Here is a 23,598-nt window from a genome sequence, read left to right as displayed (position 1 = left end):
AATGACTTCAGTCTCAGAAGATTCTGAAGTCTTTTCATCATCAGCATTTTGATGTGAATGATGATGTGGATTTAGGTTCCTGGCTGGTCCTGATCCCCCACAGTTCTCTCCATCAGTTTCCGTTTTTATCAGTGTCTCTGATCTGCCGGCTGGAGGCTCCGTCTCTCTGTTATCCTCCGTCTGGCTTTGATGAAGCTGTGAGGTTTAACCTGTTGAGCCCTTTTATATCAGGAAAATCAAGAAAAAATCATGGTATAAATCCCTCCCCCCCAAAAAAACAAACATGTTAGGTATCAAATTAAACATAAACATCAGGGCTACAATAATATATACTCCTGATGTACAACCTCTAAACACAACTCAAACAATAAATAGGATTAGGGGTTAGGGTTATTAGGGTTAGGGTTAGGGCTACGTTTCAAAAGCGAGCAGCAAAGTGTTTCACAGGAAGACAAAAAGAACAAAGGATAGCATACAAAGCAGATACACAGACATTTCTACATAAATATGTACAAACATATGAATAAATCCGAATGAGGTCTGCAAACTACAAGTAGCCTACAGATCGGATCTAACAGGAAGTAACCATTTGTGACTTCCTGTTTATTCTTTAAAGGCAGCTGAAAACTTTTCGACTTGACCGCAGTTTTTTGTCTACACCTCCTGCTGCCGCTGCCCTCGTTTACTTTCCAGACTACTACAATTAATTACCTGAAAACAAACTAAGATGTGACTTAAAGATAAGATAATCCTGTATTAGTCCTGCAGCGGGGACATTTACAGGATTAAGAGCTTAGCCATCATACTCCTGTCTCCCACCACCTCCACCGTATCCAGTAGACACCCCAGCACGCTGCTGGCCTTCTTTACAAGTTTGTTCAGTCTCTTCCTGTCAGCTGTCAAGATGCTGCAGAAGACCACTCCATAAAAGATGGCTGATGCCACCACAGTCGAAAAAGGTCCTCAGGAGTGCTCCCTGCTCTCCAAAAGACCTCAGTCTCCTCGGCAGACAGAGTTTGCTCTGTCCCTTTTTTGCTTTTGTGTGGTCGGTCCAGTCCAGTTTATTGTTCAAGTGAACATTCAGGTACTTATAAGATTTTACAATCTCAAAGTCCATTCCCTGGATGTTCACTGGTTCTGGAGGACAATGTTTACCCCGGCGGAAGTCCACCAGAAGCTCTTTGGTTTTACCAGAATTGATCTGGCACCACCCTATAAAGTCCTGGTTCAGTTCCCTGTATTTCCTTTCATTACCGGCGGAAATAAAGCCGACATTTGCAGAGTCAGAGAACCTTTGCAGGCAGTTAGCAGAGTTGTGTTTAAAGTCTGAAGAAGTGTACATGGAGAAGAGGAATGGGGCTCCACTGCAGATGTAGTGCAGGTTGAGGAAGCAGCAGTGTATTTAAATAAGAAGTGCTGCAGAATAGATTTATTTTACATTTTTTTAATTCCTTTTGTATTTTTTCACTGCACAACTGGGAAAGGTTTTATATATATATATATATATATATATATATATATATATATATATATATATATATATATATATATATATATATATATATATTGGATATAGAATATACTATTACTGTATATTGGCATTTTAGCAAAACGTTTTTTGTTTATTTATTTTATTATTTATTATTTGGTGCAGAATACTGTTTTGTATTTAAAATAAGGTTTTGTTAGTTATTATTTTTAAATCAGTTAAAAGTTGTTTTGCTTTATACACGCGTTTTAATACTGCAATTCATGATTAATTCAGATGATTACTAGTTGTTAGTTAAGTATTAGTTAAGTATGTTCTGTGACCTCGTCTAAAGGGAGGACTATGCTTTACAAAGCATTAATAAATGACATTGAAAGGCCAGCAGTGCCTCAAAGCTAACAAAAGTCTCAGTTATCTTCTCAAGAGAAAAGAGAAATAGACATAACACAAAGTGATAAAGAACATATCAATATTTATTGCAAGATACAATAATAATGATAATATAATAATAATAATAATATACAAGCTTATTAATCAAGAATAACACATTTATAACAGTGTTTATGAATGGCATACTAATCCCAATCAGTCAGAGTTGGCAACCGCACATCTGACACAAGAACTGTGAGCACAAGGACCCCCCAGAGCTGTGTACTGAGTCCCCTACTGTACACCCTCTTCACATACGACTGTGTGGCCTCCCAGGAAAACACCAGCATCATCAAGTTTGCGGATGATACGACGATCATTGGAATGATCAGTGGTGGGGCTGAGACGGCGTACAGAAGAGAGGTGGAGGATCTTGTGGCCTGGTGTCGGGATAATAATCTCTCCTTGAACGCAGACAAGACCAAGGAGATGATTATCGACCCGAGGAGGAAGAGGGTGCAGCACGCACCACTTTGCATAGGTGGAAAGGGTGAAAACCTTTAAATTCCTCGAAAAATTGCACACGCACACACACGCACACGCACACACACACACACACACACACACACACACACACACACGACTTCATGTCACAGCCATACTTTCGATATTGTAGCAATGCATAGTGCACTTTATACATATTTTTGTGCAATACTGTCACTACATTTTGTGCCTTATTTTTATTTATTTTTTGCCTTAAGTTTATTCTAATTCTGTGTGTTAGGAGGACCCAGGAAAATAAGCTTTTCATTGTATAGAATAACTGCCTGATATCTGTGCATATGACAATAAAAATATCTTGAATGTTTACACTGGTCATTCATAAATATCTGCCTCTAATTCTCCCTGTGATTACGCTCAACTGATTGGAGGGTGTCTACTTTAAATCAACCGATCAGATGCTGCACCGTGCCCTGAAGCCTGTTTCAGGACAGAGTCCAGTCGCCAAAGACTTTGCACTATTCAGGGCTCATACACATTTTGACTAATGGATTTCCATGACTTTTCCATGACTTTAAACCAAATTTCCATGACCAAACATTTTGTGAAATCTCGGTGTATACATGAAAAAGTTAAAAAATGGTAAAAAATAGTATTTAAACTAACAATGGAAATTCCAAAGCATACAGTGTACATTAAATGACACAAATGAATGAGAGTCAATAGTTTGATTAAAAGGATAAACATTTATATAATAAATTATAATTCTTTTAATTATAATTTGAGCATCTTTCTTTTAAAAGCATATTATTAATTATTTCAAACTCAGCGTAAATGAACGACATGAACATATGAATATAACACATTTCCATGACTTGTCCAAAACCTTTGGGATTCTATTTTTTTCAAGGACTTTTCCAGTCCTTGAAATAACCATTTTAAAATGTCATGACTTTTTCAGGTTTTCCATGACGGTAAGAACCCTGACTATTCAAATGTTATGCATAGGAAATAAATGTATTGTTGAATTCGAAACAAGTCTCTCCTGATTGAACTACAATTAATGACCTGAAAACGGACTCAGATGTGACTCAAACCCGTAAAACGACCATGAAGACCGGGAATAATAATGAAAAAAGCACAAACCTGATCTGTGTAGCTGATGTCCTCTTAAACGAGAAACTATCTCCTCATAATTTGCTGCTGAGCTGTCCAACTCCCCCAAAAGTCTCTTCAAACCCGCGGTTGCTCTCAAACGACTGCTTGGCCCAGTGCATGATGGGAAACGCCTGGCTCTCGCCACATCAGAGAGCTGATTGGCTCTTAGATCTGACAGCAAACGCCACGTGTTGTCGAAAATCCTTATTTTATGTGTAGTTGTAATACTTAACCCTCGATTATTGACTATTTGTCTCATGTTTAATCTAAAAACACATCTTGTGTGGTTGATAATACAAAATCGTATTTTCATAACACATATCTAAACCAGTAGTAATGTATTTCACAGGCAAACATAAAAATACCAAAGGATGCAGCTACACAGTCATTTCTACATAAATATATATATTTATAAACACATATAATAAATCCAAACGTGATCTGTAAACTACAAGTAAACAAAAGTTCGGAACTAACAGGAAGTACTTTTTTCTGTGACTTCCTGTGTTTACTTTGAAGGCAGCTGACAACTGTCCGACTTGATTGCAGTTTTTTGTCAACGCCTCCTGCTGCGGCCGCTGCTCTAACGAACGAGCCTAATGTAAAACAGGCCCAGAGCTCAGTGGTTGGTGCTTCAGTACGTACAGCCTGGATTATGGCGTCCACCTCCTCCCCAGAGAGGATAACCCAAATATTGTTGAATAGTTTTGAAACTGTAGTAATACACTGAATTTGTATCACACTTTTAAAATCAGAATGATTTGTTGACCCTTTTACGTCTCCACTGGTTAACCCGTATTTACCTGCACAGTACAATGCATTGTGGGTAATTGGAAGCCTCTGCAAGTAAAAAGTACAGTTAGATATAACAGATATTCTGCAAAATAACTCAAGTAAGTGCTATCAAGTACTATTTTAGTTTGTTTTGTTGAATTTATATGTATAATATTATTTATGTTGTTATAAAGCAAGTACTAGAGATCCTGATTCACACTCCATATCAGTTGGTGGCGGTAATGCACCAAACAGTTGAACCTCGAAGAAGAAGAAAAAGAAGAAGGAAAAAAAATCTCTCTTCCAGCTCTATAATCGTATCAGCAGGTGAAGGCAGCTGACAGCCGGGTGGAGAGCTCAGTGGAGCCGTAGAGAGACACGCGGACCCACTGTGAGGTTTAAAGGAATTGTCCGGTAAAGTCCTGAGAAGCTAGCGAGTGTTAGCCACCTAGCATTTAGCTAGGTCATGTAGCGATAGCAGCGATCAACACAGTAACAGAGACTTGGGCTGCACCTGGATTACTCGACACAAGCCCTCACGCCTCCACACGAAAGGACACACCACGAGCTGTTTGACAGATTAACAGCAGATCACGTAGAGGACGTTTCTCGTTTCAGAGAAAATGAGCGACGAACCAAACTACTGGAGGCTGAACCCTCGAGTTCAGCTACACAGATCAGGTTTGTGCTTTTTCATTATTGTTCCGGGTGTTACGAGGCGGCCCTGTTATCTGGTGACTTTCGGCCGAAAGCGTCTGCTGTTGTCGTCGTTACAGCAGATGTTGAGAAGCGAGAGGACACGTAGCTGTCCTCGTGAATGCCGTATTGTTTAATTCTGTAATTCAATGTCAAACCTTCTCGTATAAAGTCTCTGGTCAAAACATACCGGACTAGACGTTGTTGAGTCTTTTGAGGGAAAGAGTCCACGCGAGTTGAAACGTCGCTTTAGTTATGTGTTGAAACATGAAGTTAGCAAATTTCCCTTCCTTTGAAATAAAAATAACACATAAATGTGTTAATTTGAGGCAGATGTTTGTGATGTCGTCATTAGGTGAAGATACACAATGTGGACAGCTGAGCCATACAATTTAAGAATTCAACCAGTCAAGAACACAGATGTCAAACAGTTGAGTTCACTTGAGTTCAACACAATATGTAAACATGGTGCACACTCAAGGTGAACGAATAGCATTTGATACAAAGAGTTTAGTTATTTTCCATTCTTGTTATATTAGGGGCGGGAGGGGCTGTGTTCTCCCTGTAGACCACAACCATCTCCACTGTCTTCGGAGCGTTGAGCTCCAGGTTGTTTTGGCTGCACCAGGTCACCAGATGGTCAGTCTCCCACCTGTAGGCGGACTCGTCCCCACCAGAGATGAGTCTAATGAGGCTGGTGTCATCCGCAAACTTCAGGAGCTTGACGTTACTTTACATTTAACGTTATCTGTAAATAGAAATTGATGGTACCGTCTGTCGTGTTTTTAAATACACATACAACATCCATTAAACATACGTGAACATAAATGTACCAACATACATTCATAACAAATGCCACACTGCACGTTTTAAAACTATCCAACTATACTGACAATATTATAGGCTAAACTGTACAACATCTCTGCTAACAATTGACCATCTCCATGTTTCACGATATACTCTGACAGACTCATGTTTTAAAGGTCCATCAATAACTAACTGTTTATTTCATCCTTTTGCAGTCAAGAAGGGGACACGCAATTTGAAAAGATGTGTGTCATGCCAGGAACATATTTATGTTGCCTGCAAAAAGTGTCCTAAATGTAAGGCCCAACAGCCACACAAAGACAGACTTGTAAAGGAGAGGAAGAAGTTTGCAGCTGAGAAAAAGGAGTGGAAAGAAAGAGTGACAAAAAACTGCAATGGCACACATGTGTTAGACTCCAGCTTTAAAATGGTAAGCACACATGGTAACACAATTTGAAATACTACAGAGATGATTTACTGTGTTTCCCCCTATGCTAGTAACAGTCACTGTTTCATCAATGAAGGAATAATAGTCATAGCTCAAAAATGTGGCTTTTAATAAATCATTTTGATTCTGAATTAGTTTTGATTTTGGGGCGGTTTGTACGTGTAACACATTTATATCATTGAATGGCGTTGAAATAAACTTGGAGGCATTTTGAAAGTGACAGTGTAATCAGTTAAATATAATAATACAATTACTACAATAAACTATTTATTTAATTTCAATTTGCAGGTAAATAAACTGCACTTCATGTTTTGTTAAGCACATATATCTTCATACTTTTCTGCTGTGAAATTCAGGCTTAATGACTTGCATTTCCTTATATCTCTTTCAGTTGGACCGGCTTGCTGCTCTGGGGTACTTTCCTCTTCTGCTTTTGGGGAAAAAACGCAGCAACGACTACACAGCTGATATCCTCACCAGCATGCAGATGAAGCTGGATGACTGCTTGGAGGAAGACCTCAAAGCAGTTTATGGAAAAGTATTAAAGTGTGAGTATTTCAGTCACTGTATTGATGATGTAATGCAGGGGTCTCAAACTCAATTTGGCTTGGGGCCACCGCTGGTATTGTGATCTCATCGGAGGGCCACAATTTTTTTTTTTTAACATTCATAACATATTTTCGTCATAAAAGGCAACCAGCATAAAAGGCAACCAGCAGTTTCTATACATTTTTATAATAGTTTTTAACAGTGCAAATATATTTTATTTTTGTTAAATAACTTATTGAAACTGCACCGAACCAACAAATGCAAAACCTGAATACATTTATACTTTATTCTATTTCTTGCCAGACACCTGGCAGCGCTTCTGCTCACACAGCTGAGCCACATTGACCCTGATCCAGGTCACAGTGAAACCTGAGTACAGCTTCACGATGGGCATCACTAAGCCTGGACCTGTACTTGCATTTATTAATGTTCATAGTGGAGAAAGGTTTCTCACAGATTTGTGCTTCCATAAAGGTACATGACCCGACTGATCACTTTTGTCAGCTCAGGGAAGGAAGGAGGCAATTCTCTCAGAAATGGTCCATCATGTCTGGTTCTCCTCTGAGTTTAGCTTTTAGATCTCTGCTGCAAGTCAATAAGTTCCATTTGCAATAGACTCAGGACTGAGGAATGACTCCATACTACAGATCAAGCTTCATGTGTGCACATGAAACATTAATACTACAACAGTTTTTGTTTTCAAACAAATATTTACTATATATTTGAGTTAAAATATGTTCTATAGAAAAACTAACTATTTACAATGTTTACACAATGTGCATGTTTCAGTTTTGTTTTTTCAAAACAAGAACGACATATGTACTCTGTATGTATGTGTGTACTATGTACTCTGTATGATGTGTGTACTGTGTACTCTGTATGCATGTGTGTACTGTGTACTCTTTACCAGCGCATGGTCGTGTGTGGAGTAGCAGAGTGAAACGGAACAGAGGAGCAGAGCTGTCGTCTCTCTGTGGACAGTGTTGATTTTTTTAGTACATTGCAAGGTTTTTTTTCTCAGGTGGTAGTGTGTTGTCTGTCTGAATAAAAAAAAACAGTGTATCTTTGCAGCGTATGTGGGTGGGTAGGTCCTCAGGGATTTCCTGAGTGTTCATTGGGTAGTTTCACACAAAATGTCGACTGACACCTGAATCAACAAACCAGGTGAAAGGAGGAGCTCGACACAGACGCCTCAGGCTGTGAGCTCCTATGAGAGGCGCGTATGATCACACAGAGAAGTGGGCGGAACCTCCAGACTTTGGCGCATCGAGCAGCAGCTGAATCTTTTTTCTTAATATTAATAGAAACGTCCAGTAAATGTTATCTTACGGGGCCGCGCACGCACAGACCTCAGCGAGTTTAAGACCCCTGATGTAATGGAATGTTTGAAGACTAATGTTTATGTTTGAAAATCTAATATTGGAGATATTATTTTATTTTTTATAACAGTGCACTTCAGAAGGTTTCTCCAGCCAACTCCAGAAACCAGTGAAAATTCTAGGACAGAGCAAGGTACGAGTTTACATTTTTCACCTTAACCCGACAGTTAATGCACTCTTTTAGAAACCAGGTAAAATGAAAACTTGGAGTTAGTTCACTTTCACTCTTCTCTTCTCAGAAGTGAGTTTCATGAAATAATATGCAAATGTATCTTTTAAATAAATACTTTCTGATCATTAATGTATTCATATCATCAGTACCAATCTAAATATTAGTATCGTTGTATGAAGTGTGTGTGACATCCACCTATGACATCCACCTACCTCGTATAAAAAGTATCTTTTACATTAAACATTTCATATTTATTCCAGCGCTCTTTGCACTCCGCATTACTGTACTCCTGTTTACAAAATGTTATTGTTTTGTATTATGTATTTCTGTGTTTGTACATTAAGAGCAACAAATATGCATTTAGTCAAATTCCTTGAATGTCTCCACTAATGAAAGCTGAAGTCAGTCTGAAGTCACCGTTGTCCGTTGTTGTAATGTGCTCCCTGCAGATGTCCAGCAGCTGTTGGTGATTAATGCAGATGTCCCCCTTGAGTGCCTGGACCTGGACCAGGAGGAGCCGGAGCCCCTCCAGATAAAAGAGGAGCCGGAGCCCCTCCACATAAAAGAGGAAAAGGAGCCCCTCCACATAAAAGAGGAAAAGGAGGATCTCTGGACCCGTCTAGAGGGAGAGCAGCTTAATGTGCTGGAGGAGGCCGATATCACCACATTCAAATGTACTACTGTTACTGTTCGGCTTTGTCAAAGCCAGACGGAGGACAACAGAGAGGCGGAGCCTCCAGCCGGCAGGTCAGCTACACCGATAAAAACAGAAACTGATGGAGAAGACTGTGGGGGATCACGCCCAGCCAGGAACCTAAAGCCACATCGTCATTCACATCCAAATGCTGATGATGAAAAGGTATCTTCTGAGACTGAAGTCAGTTATGATGTTTGGCAAGAACCTTTGTTAGATTCTGGACCTGAAAGTGAAGACGGGGACAATGTTTGGAAGGAGATCAGGGCACCTGAGTCTGCTGCACATGCATATAAAATATAAGGAAGCCCTTGTAAGTCATGTGGGATGTAACACTGGCAACAAATCCTTCAGCTTCTTCAATTGTAGTAAACGGTTTTACTACAAGGGGTTTCTTCAGAGACACATGATGTGTCATTTTGGAAAAATGTCCTCTGTTTGGTTAGAAAGAAACGTTTTAGAGTGAAGCAAAAGAAAGAATCACGGGCAAGAGAGAATCCATTCAGTTGTGATGTTTGTGGGAAATGATATAAAGTACAGAGAACTCTGAAGCAACACATGAGAGTCCACACAGGAGAGAAACCAGTTGGTTGTGATCTTTGTGGGAAAAGCTTTACAGGACAGGGAAATCTGAAGACACACATGAGAGTCCACACAGGAGAGAAACAATTCAGTCGTGATGCTTGTGGGAAAAGATTTACATAACAGGGACATCTGAAGAGACACACGAAAGTACACAGAATAGAATTTATACCTTTCATTTGTGAAAGATTGATTGTTGTTTTTATCGTGTTTATTTAAAAAATGTCTTAAATGTTCCCTATTGCATTTGTTTGTAAATGAGATTGAAGACAGTGTTTTCTGAACATCTGATTAATCTTCATTAAAAACAATGACAACATACTGTGGGTCTGTGATGGAGGAAACTAAACACAAACTACTACGTAAAATACTACTTTGTGTTTCTGCAACCTTGGTGACACTTTCTTTTACAGATCCCATCATTTTGTATAATTCCCTAGAAATAAGCTATGTCAGGAAGGTTCTTGGAAAAGATGAGATTGATAGAGCAGGAAAGTAGAGACAGTGTTTAACCGTCTCACAATCCAGCTCAAAGGCTGCAACATGGATGGGAGACTGGTGAGTTAAAAGCGATAAATAGACATTTATTTATTTATTTATTTAAGAACACCACAACTAACTTAAACAAATAAGCTGCAGTGTCGATCACAGGAGAGTGGCCAGCCAAGTAAAGGGAGTGACCCCTCAATCTTCAGATGTTGCGTCTTTATAGCAGCCACCAGGCTCCGGTGTGGCTCATCAGCTGATGAACAGCCTGAAAGACAAAACACCATGCAAACAGGAGCCAGATTCCTCGTGGAAGGGAGGGGTCGTCACAACTGTCTAATCAAATTAGTGTAGTGTCACCCAGAAAGCCTTTATTTTATTTTGTACTATTGTCTATAGGCAAACATACAGTTTAAAATGTATAGGAATAATATTTTTTGCATGAGGTCAAAGGGTGAATATTGTGATAATTCACATTCATATTGTTGTCTGCATTGAATCTATTTTCTCCCCCATTATTAAAATTTTAACGCCTGGTTGCGTTCTCGCACAATGCTCAGCATCAGCTGTGTTTCCAGACTCGCTTTACCAAAGAGTATTTTTAAAGCCTGTTGCAATTTGTCTCATTGCAAAATTCTAAAGTCGGAGCATATCTGTTCTCTCTGCACGGCTCTCAACATGGTGGCGGCCTTGCAGTGGAAAAATCCCATCGGCCTTTTGTTGAGGGAACCAGTGAGATGCTGGGTTCAAAACAATGTCATCCCTGCAGCACTCTATTGTGGTGCACGGCCATTTAACAGTATTTTTGTCGCAGTGTGATGATAAGAACATTGTGTCGCTCTACTGAACTTTCAGAGCCTTTAAAAACAAAAACTAAGTGAATCAGTAGTAGGGTTGTTTTTGCTGGCGTTGATGGGCCAAAGCTTCTCCAGATTTATTGTCTCTCAACCTCAAACTGGACTCAGAAATCACGTCCTCAACATCAGAACATCAGACTTTATTGTGTTAACAGCAATGGCGACACTCTGCAGGTCTGAGATGGAGGGACGAGAAAAGAAGAGAGAGAAAAGTTGAAGACACGGGTCTAAACTGGCTCATCACAGCCCAGCTGGGTGGGAATAGGCTCAGTTTATGTCCTGTTTCAGACCTGCTTATTGTGTATTGGTGTGTGCTTGGTGTCATTAGATAAACAATATACTCTGATGTTGGCATTGCCATGTCCTCTTGCCGGGGCTTAATATATAATGAATATATGTAATGATATATATGAATATAATTTCAAATGCTGTGAACCGCAGCAGAAAATGTAATATGTGTGAACATGCACATCGGTCACACCGCAGAGCAGAATCGCTGCGTTTAGTTCGAGTCCCATGACGTCATCCTGCGGAGGTCAAAGTATTTTAAACGAATCAAGAGCATAGGTTTGCATATGGTCCATAGGGACTAGTCAAGACCAAAGTTTGCCTCAACAGCTTCTTTGCACGGTTTGAAGCACAGAACAGCGCTCGTCCACACAAGACTCCGCCCCCTCCCCACGATCAGGTTCTGTCCCTGTCTGCTGCCAGCGTGAAGAGGACTCTCTCCACTATCAACACCCGCAAGGCAACAGGTCCAGACAACATCCCTGGTCGTGTGTTGAAGGACTGCGCAGAGGAGCTTAAGGATGTCTTCACGGATGTCTTTAATACTTCTCTGAGACAAGCTGTTGTTCCATCATGCTTCAAGGCCACCACCATCATACCTGTGCCAAAGAAATCCACTCTGTCCAGCTTTAACCTTATGCACCCCAAGTCAAAAAGTCAAGTGACGTTTCCTAAAGTATCTCCGGAACTACAACGTTGATTAACTTCATTTACATTGCTGAAATATAGTAAAGCCTTGTAGGAAGAGTTCTATCCGAACAGAAAAAAATTAAACTTACCGTTAAGTTTATGTAATTGATTTCCGGAGAGGCCACACTCAACACCCACCACTGACCATCAACGGTGCTGACATAGAGCGAGTCAGCAGAACCAAATTCCTGGGGGTGGACATCAGTGAGGACCTCTCGTGGACAGCCAACACAAAATCATTAGCATTAATCAAGCAGCAAACAACTATTATCTCTGAAGATATAGAGGAGTGACGCAGTATGAAGTCTGGCCGTGCACCACAATAGAGTGCTGCAGGGATGACGTAGTTTTGAACCCAGCATCTCACTGGTTCCTTAAACAAAAGGCTGATGGGATTTTTCCACTGGGAGGCCGCCGCCATGTTGAGAGCCGTGCAGAGAGAACAGATATGCTCCGACTTTAGAATTTCACACCGAGATGAGTTGCAACAGGCGTTAAAAACCCTCTTTGGCAAAAACGAGTCAGGAAACACAGCTGATGCTGAGCATTGGGTGAGAACACAAACAGGCGTTAGAATGTAAATGAAGGAGGGGAAATAGATTCAATGCAGACATCCAAATCTATTTGAATTATCACCATATTCACGCCGAGTTTTTCCTCAACCGTAACGAAATAGCTGAAATACATTTTGTTCTTTGACCTCCAGAAATGTAGCAGTCAGCACACCAAGCATGAAAAGCAGAACATTAGCCAACTTGCTCTTTTCCACACAGAATATCAGGACAGTGTAAAGGGAAGCTCAAACTAAAATTATTTTAGAACTGAGTTGAATTGATATTATTCATATAAATGTTAAACTGTTTGCTTGCCAATAGACAATAGTACAAATACAATAAAGGCTTTCTAGGTGAAACTAGACACTAATTAGATCAGGCAGTTAAACACATCTCTACTTTCCCGCTAACTATCCTTCATATCTTTTCCAAGAACCTTCCTGTGAGTTTACAGTTACATAGAAGCTTATTTCTAGAGAATTATACAATACGATGGGATCTGTAAAATAAAGCGTCACCAAAGTTTCAGTAACACAAAGTAAACTTGCATAAGTTACTTTTTTATGTAGATTTTAAAACATTACATGGAAATATGCATTTTAAACACAGATGTATTTGTACAGAGATTTTAGTTTATTTTTAGTTTCCTCCATCACAGAATGTTGTCAAACTAAAGATGTGATTGGTTGAAGACTATGATAATCGACGATAACGTCCACTCCCCGTGTACTTTAATCTGCAAAGGCCAGCTTGAAGCGCTCTGCTTCCATAGAGACACAGGAGGAGAAAATCTGATTGGATGAAAGCTCTCCTTAAAAAAGCTTCAGGTGCTGCAGGCTGAAAGCAGAGCAACAGAGGAAGACAGGAGCGGTGCAATGAGAAGATAAGCTAATCGGGAAAAATAGTGTATTTGTGAAAAACAATTAAATTATAAAATAGCTATAACTTTGTGATTCTGTTTAGGCTAGCAGTGAAGGCTTAGCTGGCCCTGACGACCCGCCACTGGTTAAGTGTGATGTGGCGGATATACATTTCTACAGTGGTAATATGAACAATTAAACGGTTTCACAGGACCTGTGGCATTTAAGATTCCGTACAGGTGGTTATTAACGGGCCCTGTAAATCTATCAAACCATAACAAGCAAATGGTAGAACTTTTAGATGTGAAGCACCTCAAGGAGCTGGCTTTGAACTCACAAACTGACATTTAACGGCCTTCAGATTCTCTACAAAAGAAAGCCATTTGGCCATTGTGAGACCAGTTCAGTCCACACTAACCTGCCACGTAGAGGGAACACAGCTGGCTGCAACTGGCTGTTCATATACTGGATCACTATCTACCATGCTTTTTTTTTTTTTTTTTTAAACACACATTCCTTCAACAAGAGAAATTAAGTGAATATAACCTTTAACATTTCTGGATCTAGTCAGCCAATATGAAAGAATTCTGATGAATGTGAGGGTGTGTTAAGTTGAGATGCTACAGTGGATAAAAGGAACTTACTGGAGCAAGTAAAAAGGTACCCGAATGCACCTCGACATCACTTTGAGTCACTTGCAGTTCAGTATCTTTAAAACTATTCTATATATATATATATATATATATATATATATATATATATATATATATATATATATATATTTATTCTTCAGCCACAAAAAAACTCAAAGCTGTCAAGTCAACCATCTTTTTATTCCCTGACCCATTAGTTGGGATTTGGATGAAATTTTAAATGGAACCAAAAAGAGACAGCGGTCAATCATCAACATAATGTTAAACGTTAAATCATGCTAGAACATTATTTAACAGGTAATGTCACTCAAAAACACAAAACAGCAGATAGTATTTACAAACAATAACTTCACAGCCAAAATGTACTTTCTTCCACATACCACATTAATCGATGATTTGATTACAAGACACTGAGGAGCAGGTCCACAGTACAAAATCCATGATCATCCGATTAATTCTGAAATAAAACATTTGTGCTTGGCACCCCATTCTTTAAACAGACTCCGTCTTTATCATTCATTAAATAAAAAATAATGCATTAGAGTTAAGACACGAGTGTTAATGCTTAAAGACAACCTACTTCCATTTAAATTAAAGAAGGATTAAAAAAAAATAACTCTGGCAAAGTCTTCGGGAAAAAGGGTCTTGCAACATCTTCATTTAAAATAGTATCTTTTCCAATGTCTATTTCGGTCGAGCTTTTCGCTTTCTTTTTTTAACCTCTAAGACAAATGTACATATATTTATAAATCATGTCCATCAGTATTTAGTTACTCTTTTTTCCCTTGCCCAGCTAATCTGAACGCAAACAGCTGGTTTATAGTGATACAATATCATAACTGTAACTGTCCTCTTCATGCTGGACACACATGGACATCATGAAGTCATGTCCAATGTCTTTCAACATCCCCATCCGTCTTTCCAAGTAAAAGTCTTTTTGATGGACAAGTCCTCATCCAAACTCCCGTCTCTAGTTTGTGATTAAAGGAATGTTACCCTCTCTTTGGCTGCATCAAGAATGTCATTAGGAAAAGGAGGCGGTGGTGGTGGTGGAGCCTCGTTGCTCCTCTTGTGTGTGCTGAAGGACTCAGATATCTTCCCACTGTGGACAGATCCTGGTGTGTTGAAGGTTCCTAAAAAGGGAATACATTAATAAATGCAAAAAATGAAAAGAGAAATAATGGAGCTACAGTATGTGCCGGTAAAATTACTGCAAAAGCCATCTCTGTACTGCATAGATGATCTTCTGATGCAAGTGTGATTTATGGAAATCAAGCATATACACCCAAATACCAGAGGATTACTTTAGAGTGTTTAAGTGTAAGAATGTATTCGCAATGGCCGCAGTAGATTCTTTACTTACTCAATATAGATAATATCAGAAAAAATAAAAATGTAATTCACCGTCATATGTTGTGTTACAATCAACACTCTGTTGCAGAGAGATATTTAAAAAAGACAATAAACCTGAACTTTCTTCTATTTTGCCAATATTGACTCAAAGAATACAGATGCGCTTGCACTCTCTTCCCAACGGCAACTACCGCTGTGGAAAATAAAACTAACCTGAACTTAATATATTTTTCACTCATATTTGGCATGTTGCAGATTCTCCACAAGAGGGAGCTGCTCAGTCACCCACCAGTTGTCCACATGACACTGCACCACATGCAGGAAAAGAAAGGAATAATACACTTGCAGAGGTAGACATGTCGCCACCTAAAAAGGTAAAGAAAGTAGTAGCTGCTGCAATTTAAATCTTTGTGCAGCTGCTATTTATTTTTTGTATTTCACATTTGTTTCACCTCTTAGATAAAATACTATAATTAATCAAAACAGATCAATAACCTTTATGTATGAAGAAGGCTGTCAAGTTGTCTGTAAAAATTAGTCGCCTCTACAGAGTTAATTATTCTACACATAAACAACACCACAGGGTTAGTTAGTGTTCAAGACTGTTGAATAGACTATCAATTCAAATACATTGTTGGTATAACTTGCGGGAACAGATCTTATTATAAAGGGGTGATGTCTTTATGTGTGAGGAGGAAGACATTTATGTTCGAGTGTCTGTACCTGACTGGTAGATTCTTGGAGGCCTGCTGATATTTTTGGCTCTCAGACTGCCTCCTTCTTTCCCGGTCACTCGGATGGGCAGCACCTGGTTTACATCTATGGAGGCTGGATGTAGAGAGGCAGGGCTGGGGTCAGTGTTGGTACCACTTGCAGGTCGGCACACTAACGAAAACTTTAAGGCACTTTATTCTGAAGGAATTCTAAAGCTTCTCTTTTGCTTGCTGTGGCGCAAACAACGGGCCCACTATTGATGAACAATGTGTCCTAAAAGTTCAGCTGCAGATAAATGTTTCAAACCAATCAATACCTAAATTAAAGAAGTTTTGGTCACTGTCGCAAATGTTTCCCCGTCTGAAGACAATAAACATCAACTGATTTCTTTCTGAAGTCTCTTGTATGCTCTACAACACCAGTTTTAAAACTATTTTTGAAAAAGAAAATACACAAAGATTTAAAACTCAAATGAACACTTGTACTGTGTCCTGACCTGCACTGTGCGTTCTGTGGTGGGACCCCTTCTTCTTGGAGAATTTCTCCTTTCCCTTGGCCAGAGCAGCCAGCTTGGTCGGGATCTGCTGCTGCATGGACGCAGATTTGTGCACCTGGTTGGTGGTGCTGATTAGGTGGACCGGCAGCTCGGGCTTGACCTGCAGGGGGCTCATGCTCTCCCTGCGCGGTGGAACCTTTGGAGGAGTTTCCAAGGAGTTGGAGCTTGTGTGGAGCTTTGAAGGTAAGGTCCCACCTCCGTTCACGAGGCTTCCCCTGAACGACTGGTGACTGGAGAGACCCCAGAACTAGAGAGAAAGAGGAGATGCATTTTTCGAACTCTGTTAAGGATCAATTTATTCCTGATTAACTGATTTGTTTCATAAGATTTAAACCATCAGTGTTACATATACTTTCCTGACTTCATGTTTCTTGACTAGATTACACTTTGTAATGGACAAATGAACACACCAATTTGTTGATAAACAAAAATTAAATCAGATTCTTGCACACTGTTTATTGTTTAATGTTATGCACCACCCGCCATGACAAATTCCTTGTATGTGAAAACATACATGACAATAAATGGTTCCGATTCTCGCCCTATTCCTCACATGTGCAGGATCATCATAGTTTCCTGGGTAGAACTTCTTTATTTTCTCCTGCAGCTGCTCCAGACGCTCCCGCTCCTGGTTTAGACGCTCCTTGTCCCGGTCTACTGATTGTGTGGACTCCCTCAGCCTCTCCAGGTCCTGCTGATAGCTTTGCTTCAGGCTCTCCAGCTCAGCCTTCTCTTCATTGAGCTTCTCCTCCCACTCTCGACAGTCCACCTCCCTCTGTCCCAGCCGAGCCTCTAGAGTCTCAATCTGCATCCTCTGCTGCTCCTTCTCCTTCTCCCAGCGCTGCTGCTCCTCTCGATGCTGGTCCTGCAGCTTGTGCAAGTTGGCCAGCTTCTCCTTCTGCTTCTCAGAGTTGCGCTGCTTCTCCTGCTCCAGCAGCACACTGCTGTAATGGCGAGCGGGCTGTCTGCTCTTGGTCTGAAAAGCGTGATGCAGCTCAATCTGGCTGTCCTGCTGGGCGATTATTGCCTGCACGTTGAAGAATTGAATATAAACATGAATGTGAAACATATGGAATCTAACATAAGAAAGCACACAATTTGTTATTGTGGTAGAAACCTTATGGCATTCATTTCATAAAGCACATCATTTGTTTCACAAATACAGCCAAAAGTAAGAAATTAACACCAATTCTCACAAACTTGGTGCCTGCTGAATACAATATATATTAAGAGCATTTACTTACTTCTAAGCTGTACAGCCTCTGTGCGAGCAGTATCACCCTGTCACACACCTACAGAGAAAAATAACAATGCACACCAAAAGACTTGCAGTGACATGTAAACATTTCTATATTAATGAAAAGAGATTAAAAAATGTTTTTATAAAATAAAGTATGGGAAGGGTTACCTCTGCCTCATCAAAATGACTGGAGGTGAAATTGCAGTTTGGTGTCGGTGTGTCGTCATCAGCCTTGAAGCAAAATAGCACAAGCAATGTAAATACCTGATGTTTTATCACTGGATGGAAGTAAGGTTTAGATTCTTTACATCCGTCTCACTCACAGACTGTTGCTGGCTCTCAGAGCTGTAACTTTCCTGGAGCCGAGGGTCAGTAGTGGTGTGACTGCCCTCGCTGCCAGCTGCATCTCCATCTGACAAAATAAAATCGTACACATCCAAAGTCAATAACTTTCACATATCCAATTTCTGCTGGATTATTAGGCTTTGAGTATAACTAATGCAAAGAATGTTTAAAACACACCCGGGTACCCATACTGTACGCACGTACACACACACGTACACACACACGTACACACACTTTCAGGAGGGTTACCATCAGCCATTCCAAAGGTCTCGGCCATCCAGAGCCGCCGCCCCTCCTGCGTCTTACTCTCTTCCATAAGAAGGTTTGGGTCTGTTATCCTTGTGATGAGCAGGCTCTGTAGGTTTTCCACTGCAGACAAAGGGCAACTCCTTAAAGATCTCCTCCTCAAAAGACATCAGTGCTGACTCACGACTTGAGTATATTTCACCTTTACTTCTGTGCATATCTCCAGAATTCAAATACGGACTCTGTTATGGCATGACAATGTTTTCATAGCTAGCCGATTCCAAAGCAAATACTGACTACCGCCTCATTATTACAACTATAATGAACAAGGCTTCACAAAACTGAGGCAAACTTTTGAGTAAAAACTGAGCTCTTACCCTCATTGATGGCTCCTTTGAGCAGTGTCGCCCCCTGCTGGAGGTCAGTGGCGTCACCTCGGAGCAGCAGCCCTTTGTGCGGGGTTTCCTGCTCCGTAATGGTCTCGTAGAGAGCAGCAAAGATCTGCTGCTTCTCAGTCAGATTCTGGATTATCAGCTCATCCCTCATCTTTAGATTTTCTAAAGAGTAAGAGCATAAAATAAGAAACATGTTTGTCTCATAGATGTAGTAGAAAGGATGAGAAAAATACATTGATTGGATACTGCATTCCCTCCTGTGGAGCACTGGAAGGGTAAACAGGTACGTTATGGCGATATTTTAATTATCTTCAAATCAGAGCGGAAGTTGACCGAGCATGACTGCCCCTTTTCAGTGATTCCTGCTTGATCTAGTACACATAAACACGGAGAAAATTACTAACTTTGAGCACCACCTGGACATTTCTTTGGTGGGAAAGATAATTGGCTGAATGCGTGGCATAGCTGAGAAACCTCTTCCCATAATCACATTTTAGATTCTTCTGTCAGAAAGAGTACCTTGAAATTGTTGCAGTGTAGCAGTCAGTTCAAGGTACAGCTCCTCTTCTGGGTAGCTGAATCACACAGACATTTGACCAGTTATATATATATATATATTTTTTTTAAATATATATAATTTTTCCATATAAGAATGTTGTCTTTATTGTGCTTTTGGATTTAATTTTTTCATATCCATATTTATGGAAATGCATCTAAAAAATAAATAAAAATAACCGACAGATTTTTTTGTAAAGTTTGAAGACATTGTAAATTGAATGGGCAAATTGCAGTGACATTTAAGCACATCTATGTTCTCACTTTAGAAACTGAAATTTTCATTTGTGTCACATTCAAGCCATATATCATGATCTAATGGGCATGAACTGTAATAGTGATAAGGCTACAATATTTTTTTTAAAGAATTATGATGCTTTTACTTGAATCACATTTCAGTTTTTTAGCTATCATCAGATATCGATGCAATTAACAGAGGCGGATGAAACTATTCTATAAAACATTTATAGAGTTGTAATCAAAACATATTGATATGCACTTAAAATAAAACTCTTTTCCTGGAAGTAATCACCTTACCAGTTCACAGCTTCTCGTATCAGCGCCGTCCATGTGATGCATTCCTCCCTGGAGCGTGTGTGGATCTCGTACATCTCCGGCGTGCTAGTGGTGCATTCAGAGATAAGGTACATGGCTTTGTCCTCATGAGCCACCTCCCTAACTATTAGCTTCTCAAGGGCGATCACTGGTGGTTTGTTATCCTGTATGAGCCAGCAGGAGTTATTATTAGTATTCAAGTAATCATCACAATCAGTCCTGGATTATGACATGTCATGTAAGATATGATGCATCTTGATGAATTGATTTAAAGAAAAGTAGTCTGTGTCTTAGACTTAATATTGCAAATAATATGTAGAAAAACAGTATACAATCAGAATGGATACATTATACAGTAGGTAGTGATTCAGCAAAAGACATTAATGTTTGGCTAGAACTCACCACAGCAGCAAACATAAGCTTTTGATCTTTCTCTTGTAAGAGGAGGAGCACGTCTGACAGCAGCACAGCATGAATTTCTGAAGAGACACAAATGTCTCTCAGCATCAAAACAATTGCTTAAGGTTTTGAACTCAAGTTGCCAGGGAAGACGGACTCAAGACACATCTACTTGGCATGTGACTTTTAACCTATGATGCTTTGAGATGACACAAACATATGCTGCTGTACTGGTTCTTTAATCTGTCGGCTTTCACAAAGGCCATATGCCGCAAAGTTAAACCTCATATTAAAAACACACCCATAATACTGCAGTAATACTGAGGTGTCAGTCACTTGATGCACCATCCCTTTAAAAAGGTCATCAAAATCAGAACAGTGAGTACACGCACGCACCTTTGGTGACAACAATAAGGTGAAAAAGTAGCTGGAAATGTGTAAAGGTTTTTTCTCATGTATAATAAAAGGTGACAGATGTAAGGAAGAACCCGAATGAGTAGAGAACCATAAAGACTGCAGACGTTTCCAGACAGGTGTATTGCGTGATACACTTGTGTTTCTTGTCGAGGTTAATATGCAGTTATTAACTTTGTCTTGTTCTGCTACATTAGCTTATGAAAACATACTTTCATTGAAGATTTATTCTCTTGAAGTGCAGGAAAACTAAAGTGATCATACATACATACATACAGTAGCTGTGAACAATGGTTATTGACAGAGCGAGAACAAACAGTGCCACAAACCTTTTTGTTTCCCGGAGAACTTCCAGGTGAAGGTGCCTTCATGGATCAGTGTCCTGTTTCCCTGCATCAGATCCTCCCTGCGGAGCAGCCGACCGTCCTTCAGCCAGCCCTGAGATTTTGGCTCCAGACGAAGGGCGATCTCTCTCTGACGAGTGGCTTTTTCGTGTTCACGGACCCGATCGTTCACCTGCGAGATGGTGTCTTTGATCAGCGCCAAACCCTGCACCAGAGACTTGTACTCGTCTGTGTCCGCTGAAAGGAGCGTAAAACATATCAATACACCAGTCTCTATGTATAGTTGATAACATTATATACATGGCACCATTCTATTCAGCATTTGCGTTGCCAAATAAGATAGCCAATTGGATTTCAGTAATTTCCTTCAGTTTGTCAAAGGCTGAACATTGACTATAACAACTATAACAAAGACTTGTTGAGATCCCTGTAAGTGATGAGATGATACCTTCAGTGTTCTCGATGATTCGCTCTACCAGGACGGGATATTTTGTGATGCGTTGAGTCACCAACAGAAAACACTCAGGGATTCCCAACCTTCGCACAAGGGGAAGCTGACCTATTTTCTTTAAAAAAAAAAAAGAAATAAAGAAAATGCATTTTTCTTTAAGACTTGCATCATTCCTGTCATCCACCTCTCAAACCGTCTTAACATTACAGACAACTATTTTTGTTCGCTGCATCATTCTTTGCAGAACGTCATCACTGTTGCTTGTGAAATGTTTAGTCACAAAGACACTGCTTCTGATGCTCCAGGCATGCAACTAATTCACTTACATTTCTTGTTTAGACAATTCCAGTGCATTTGTTCTGTAACATACCAAAAAAAAACAAAAAAAAAAAAATCACATCCATACACAGAAAATGAGCAAATTAGTAAAGATTGCTCACCCTCATAAGGAGCTGCATTTTCTTGTTATTCTGCAGATGCTCTTTGTAGAGACTGATGGCTTCACTGTGATTACCGCAGAATTGACTGTAATACCCCATCATTCTTTCTCCCAGTGCACCTGAAAACTAATACAAAAGGGGGGGAAAAAACATTTAATGTGTATTTACTAGTAACAATGTTTCAACTGCCAACTTATGACTGAAAATGTCAAGATTCCCTTTATTTTAGGAGAGGGAATAATGGAGGAAAGAGAGAAGTTGAGCGCAAAGACCCCAAACCAGACATGAACCGAGGGTATCGTGGCTGTATGGCGAAACAACAAATGCAACGCCACGAAGCTCGAAGAACGCTGTTCTTCTGTGTGTCACGATATTCATGACAGTGCTGCATACTGGACTGTAACAATAACAGGCACAAAGCACCCGAGGGCAATGGTAGCAACACATGCATCACACGTGCATCTTATTTTCAAAATGTCAAAATATATGAATATGAAAATATTGCCAATGTAGTGTATTTGGGAATAATACAAAATGTTGTCTTAAGAAGATCTGGATAATGTTGAGCGATCTGTATTGTGAATTCATGATCCTTTTGATCCTTTCTGGAACTCTGAAGAATAGCTTCCAACTGTCATCAGTTGTTTTGGAGAAGATTTAAATGGAAAAGAACCTAACTTGCTGTTTTATGTTGAGATACAAACTTACAGGCAATTTGACCTGAAGGTGAGTAAATAATTACTATTTCTTTAAACTTGTACTCTACAACTTTGCATGTTTGTAAATCATACTGTACCACAGGAACATTTCCTCCAAAACCAGCTTACCCTTTTAATTAGACTCTCTTTGATGCAACACATACATTTAAGACAGCGATTCTCAAAGTGGGGTCCATGGCACTCGGTCAAGGGGTCCGCAAAATAATTTGCTATAAATAATAAAATTGTACTCTATCATTAAAAAGTGCATACTAACAGATGGGGAGCATTTTAACTAATAAGCATTTTGTGTCCATTATCGAAAGACTTTGATTGTGACACAAAGAAATACGTTTATTATTTTTAAGTTGAAGAACTTAGTGAAAGTTAGCTTTAGACGGCCATGGGAAAATATCTGAATTTATTATGACCATGCCAGTCAATCTAAATTAATTGAAACAGAAAACTCTTGGTTTAAATGTAAATAAGTGGTATTAACATTCAATAACATTGCAAATGTTTGGGACTAATAAAGGATTATTTCATTTGATCTTGATATGATTTAAATGTGTTTTTGTGTGTCATTATGAAATAGGTCTGAAGTATTTAGGTTGGAACGTTTATAAATGAGTTTTTAAAAGAGTATAAATAGTTCCAATGGCACCTAAGAGTACAAATGGTAGCAAGCTTGTGCTTAATCAGTGTTAAGTAAGGGGTCTTTGGCCCCAAAGAGTTTGAGAACCCCTGATTTAAAGGAGATACATTTAATAGATTGACTACAATGACTGACACAAAAGCTAGCTGTGGTTAAAAAAAATGACTCGACCCTACCTGAGAGATGAGAATATCTCCCAGCTGTGTGATCTGGTAGTTGTGTGGGCTTTCTT

The 23,598-nt window shown here is 39.6% G+C and overlaps 2 protein-coding genes across 2 annotated transcripts in view; one reads left to right on the top strand and one right to left on the bottom strand.

Annotated features, from left to right (window-relative positions):
• Positions 1-931: 931 nt before the first annotated feature.
• LOC306753578 (uncharacterized protein) lies at positions 932-9,931 on the top strand (the record flags this gene model as incomplete). The annotated part of the gene is made up of 6 exons (XM_079237466.1): positions 932-1,084; positions 2,195-2,374; positions 6,105-6,224; positions 6,634-6,790; positions 8,241-8,303; positions 8,792-9,931. The coding sequence occupies 6 exons, from the start codon at positions 932-934 to the stop codon at positions 9,337-9,339; spliced, it is 1,221 nt and encodes a 406-aa protein (XP_079093592.1). The 3' UTR covers positions 9,340-9,931.
• Positions 9,932-14,165: 4,234 nt separating this feature from the next.
• arhgef18a (rho/rac guanine nucleotide exchange factor (GEF) 18a) overlaps positions 14,166-23,598 on the bottom strand; it is a gene marked incomplete at its 5' end in the record, with an annotated part of 11,155 nt that continues 1,722 nt past the window's right edge. The window contains 16 exons of the mRNA XM_079223390.1: positions 14,166-15,139; positions 16,083-16,187; positions 16,570-16,876; positions 17,183-17,656; positions 17,874-17,921; positions 18,038-18,100; positions 18,193-18,281; positions 18,464-18,583; positions 18,838-19,017; positions 19,375-19,430; positions 19,948-20,129; positions 20,368-20,444; positions 21,108-21,359; positions 21,571-21,688; positions 22,014-22,139; positions 23,543-23,598. The exon at positions 23,543-23,598 is cut by the window's right edge and continues 195 nt beyond it. Of these exons, the coding sequence (XP_079079516.1) occupies positions 14,988-15,139; positions 16,083-16,187; positions 16,570-16,876; positions 17,183-17,656; positions 17,874-17,921; positions 18,038-18,100; positions 18,193-18,281; positions 18,464-18,583; positions 18,838-19,017; positions 19,375-19,430; positions 19,948-20,129; positions 20,368-20,444; positions 21,108-21,359; positions 21,571-21,688; positions 22,014-22,139; positions 23,543-23,598 (2,405 nt within the window). The 3' untranslated portion in view covers positions 14,166-14,987. The remainder of the gene's footprint in view (positions 15,140-16,082; positions 16,188-16,569; positions 16,877-17,182; positions 17,657-17,873; positions 17,922-18,037; positions 18,101-18,192; positions 18,282-18,463; positions 18,584-18,837; positions 19,018-19,374; positions 19,431-19,947; positions 20,130-20,367; positions 20,445-21,107; positions 21,360-21,570; positions 21,689-22,013; positions 22,140-23,542) is intronic.

Source organism: Taurulus bubalis, assembly GCF_910589615.1.
Source record: "Taurulus bubalis genome assembly, chromosome: 1".
Taxonomy (NCBI): Eukaryota; Metazoa; Chordata; class Actinopteri; order Perciformes; family Cottidae; genus Taurulus; species Taurulus bubalis.
This window is presented reverse-complemented; position numbering and strand designations above follow the sequence as displayed.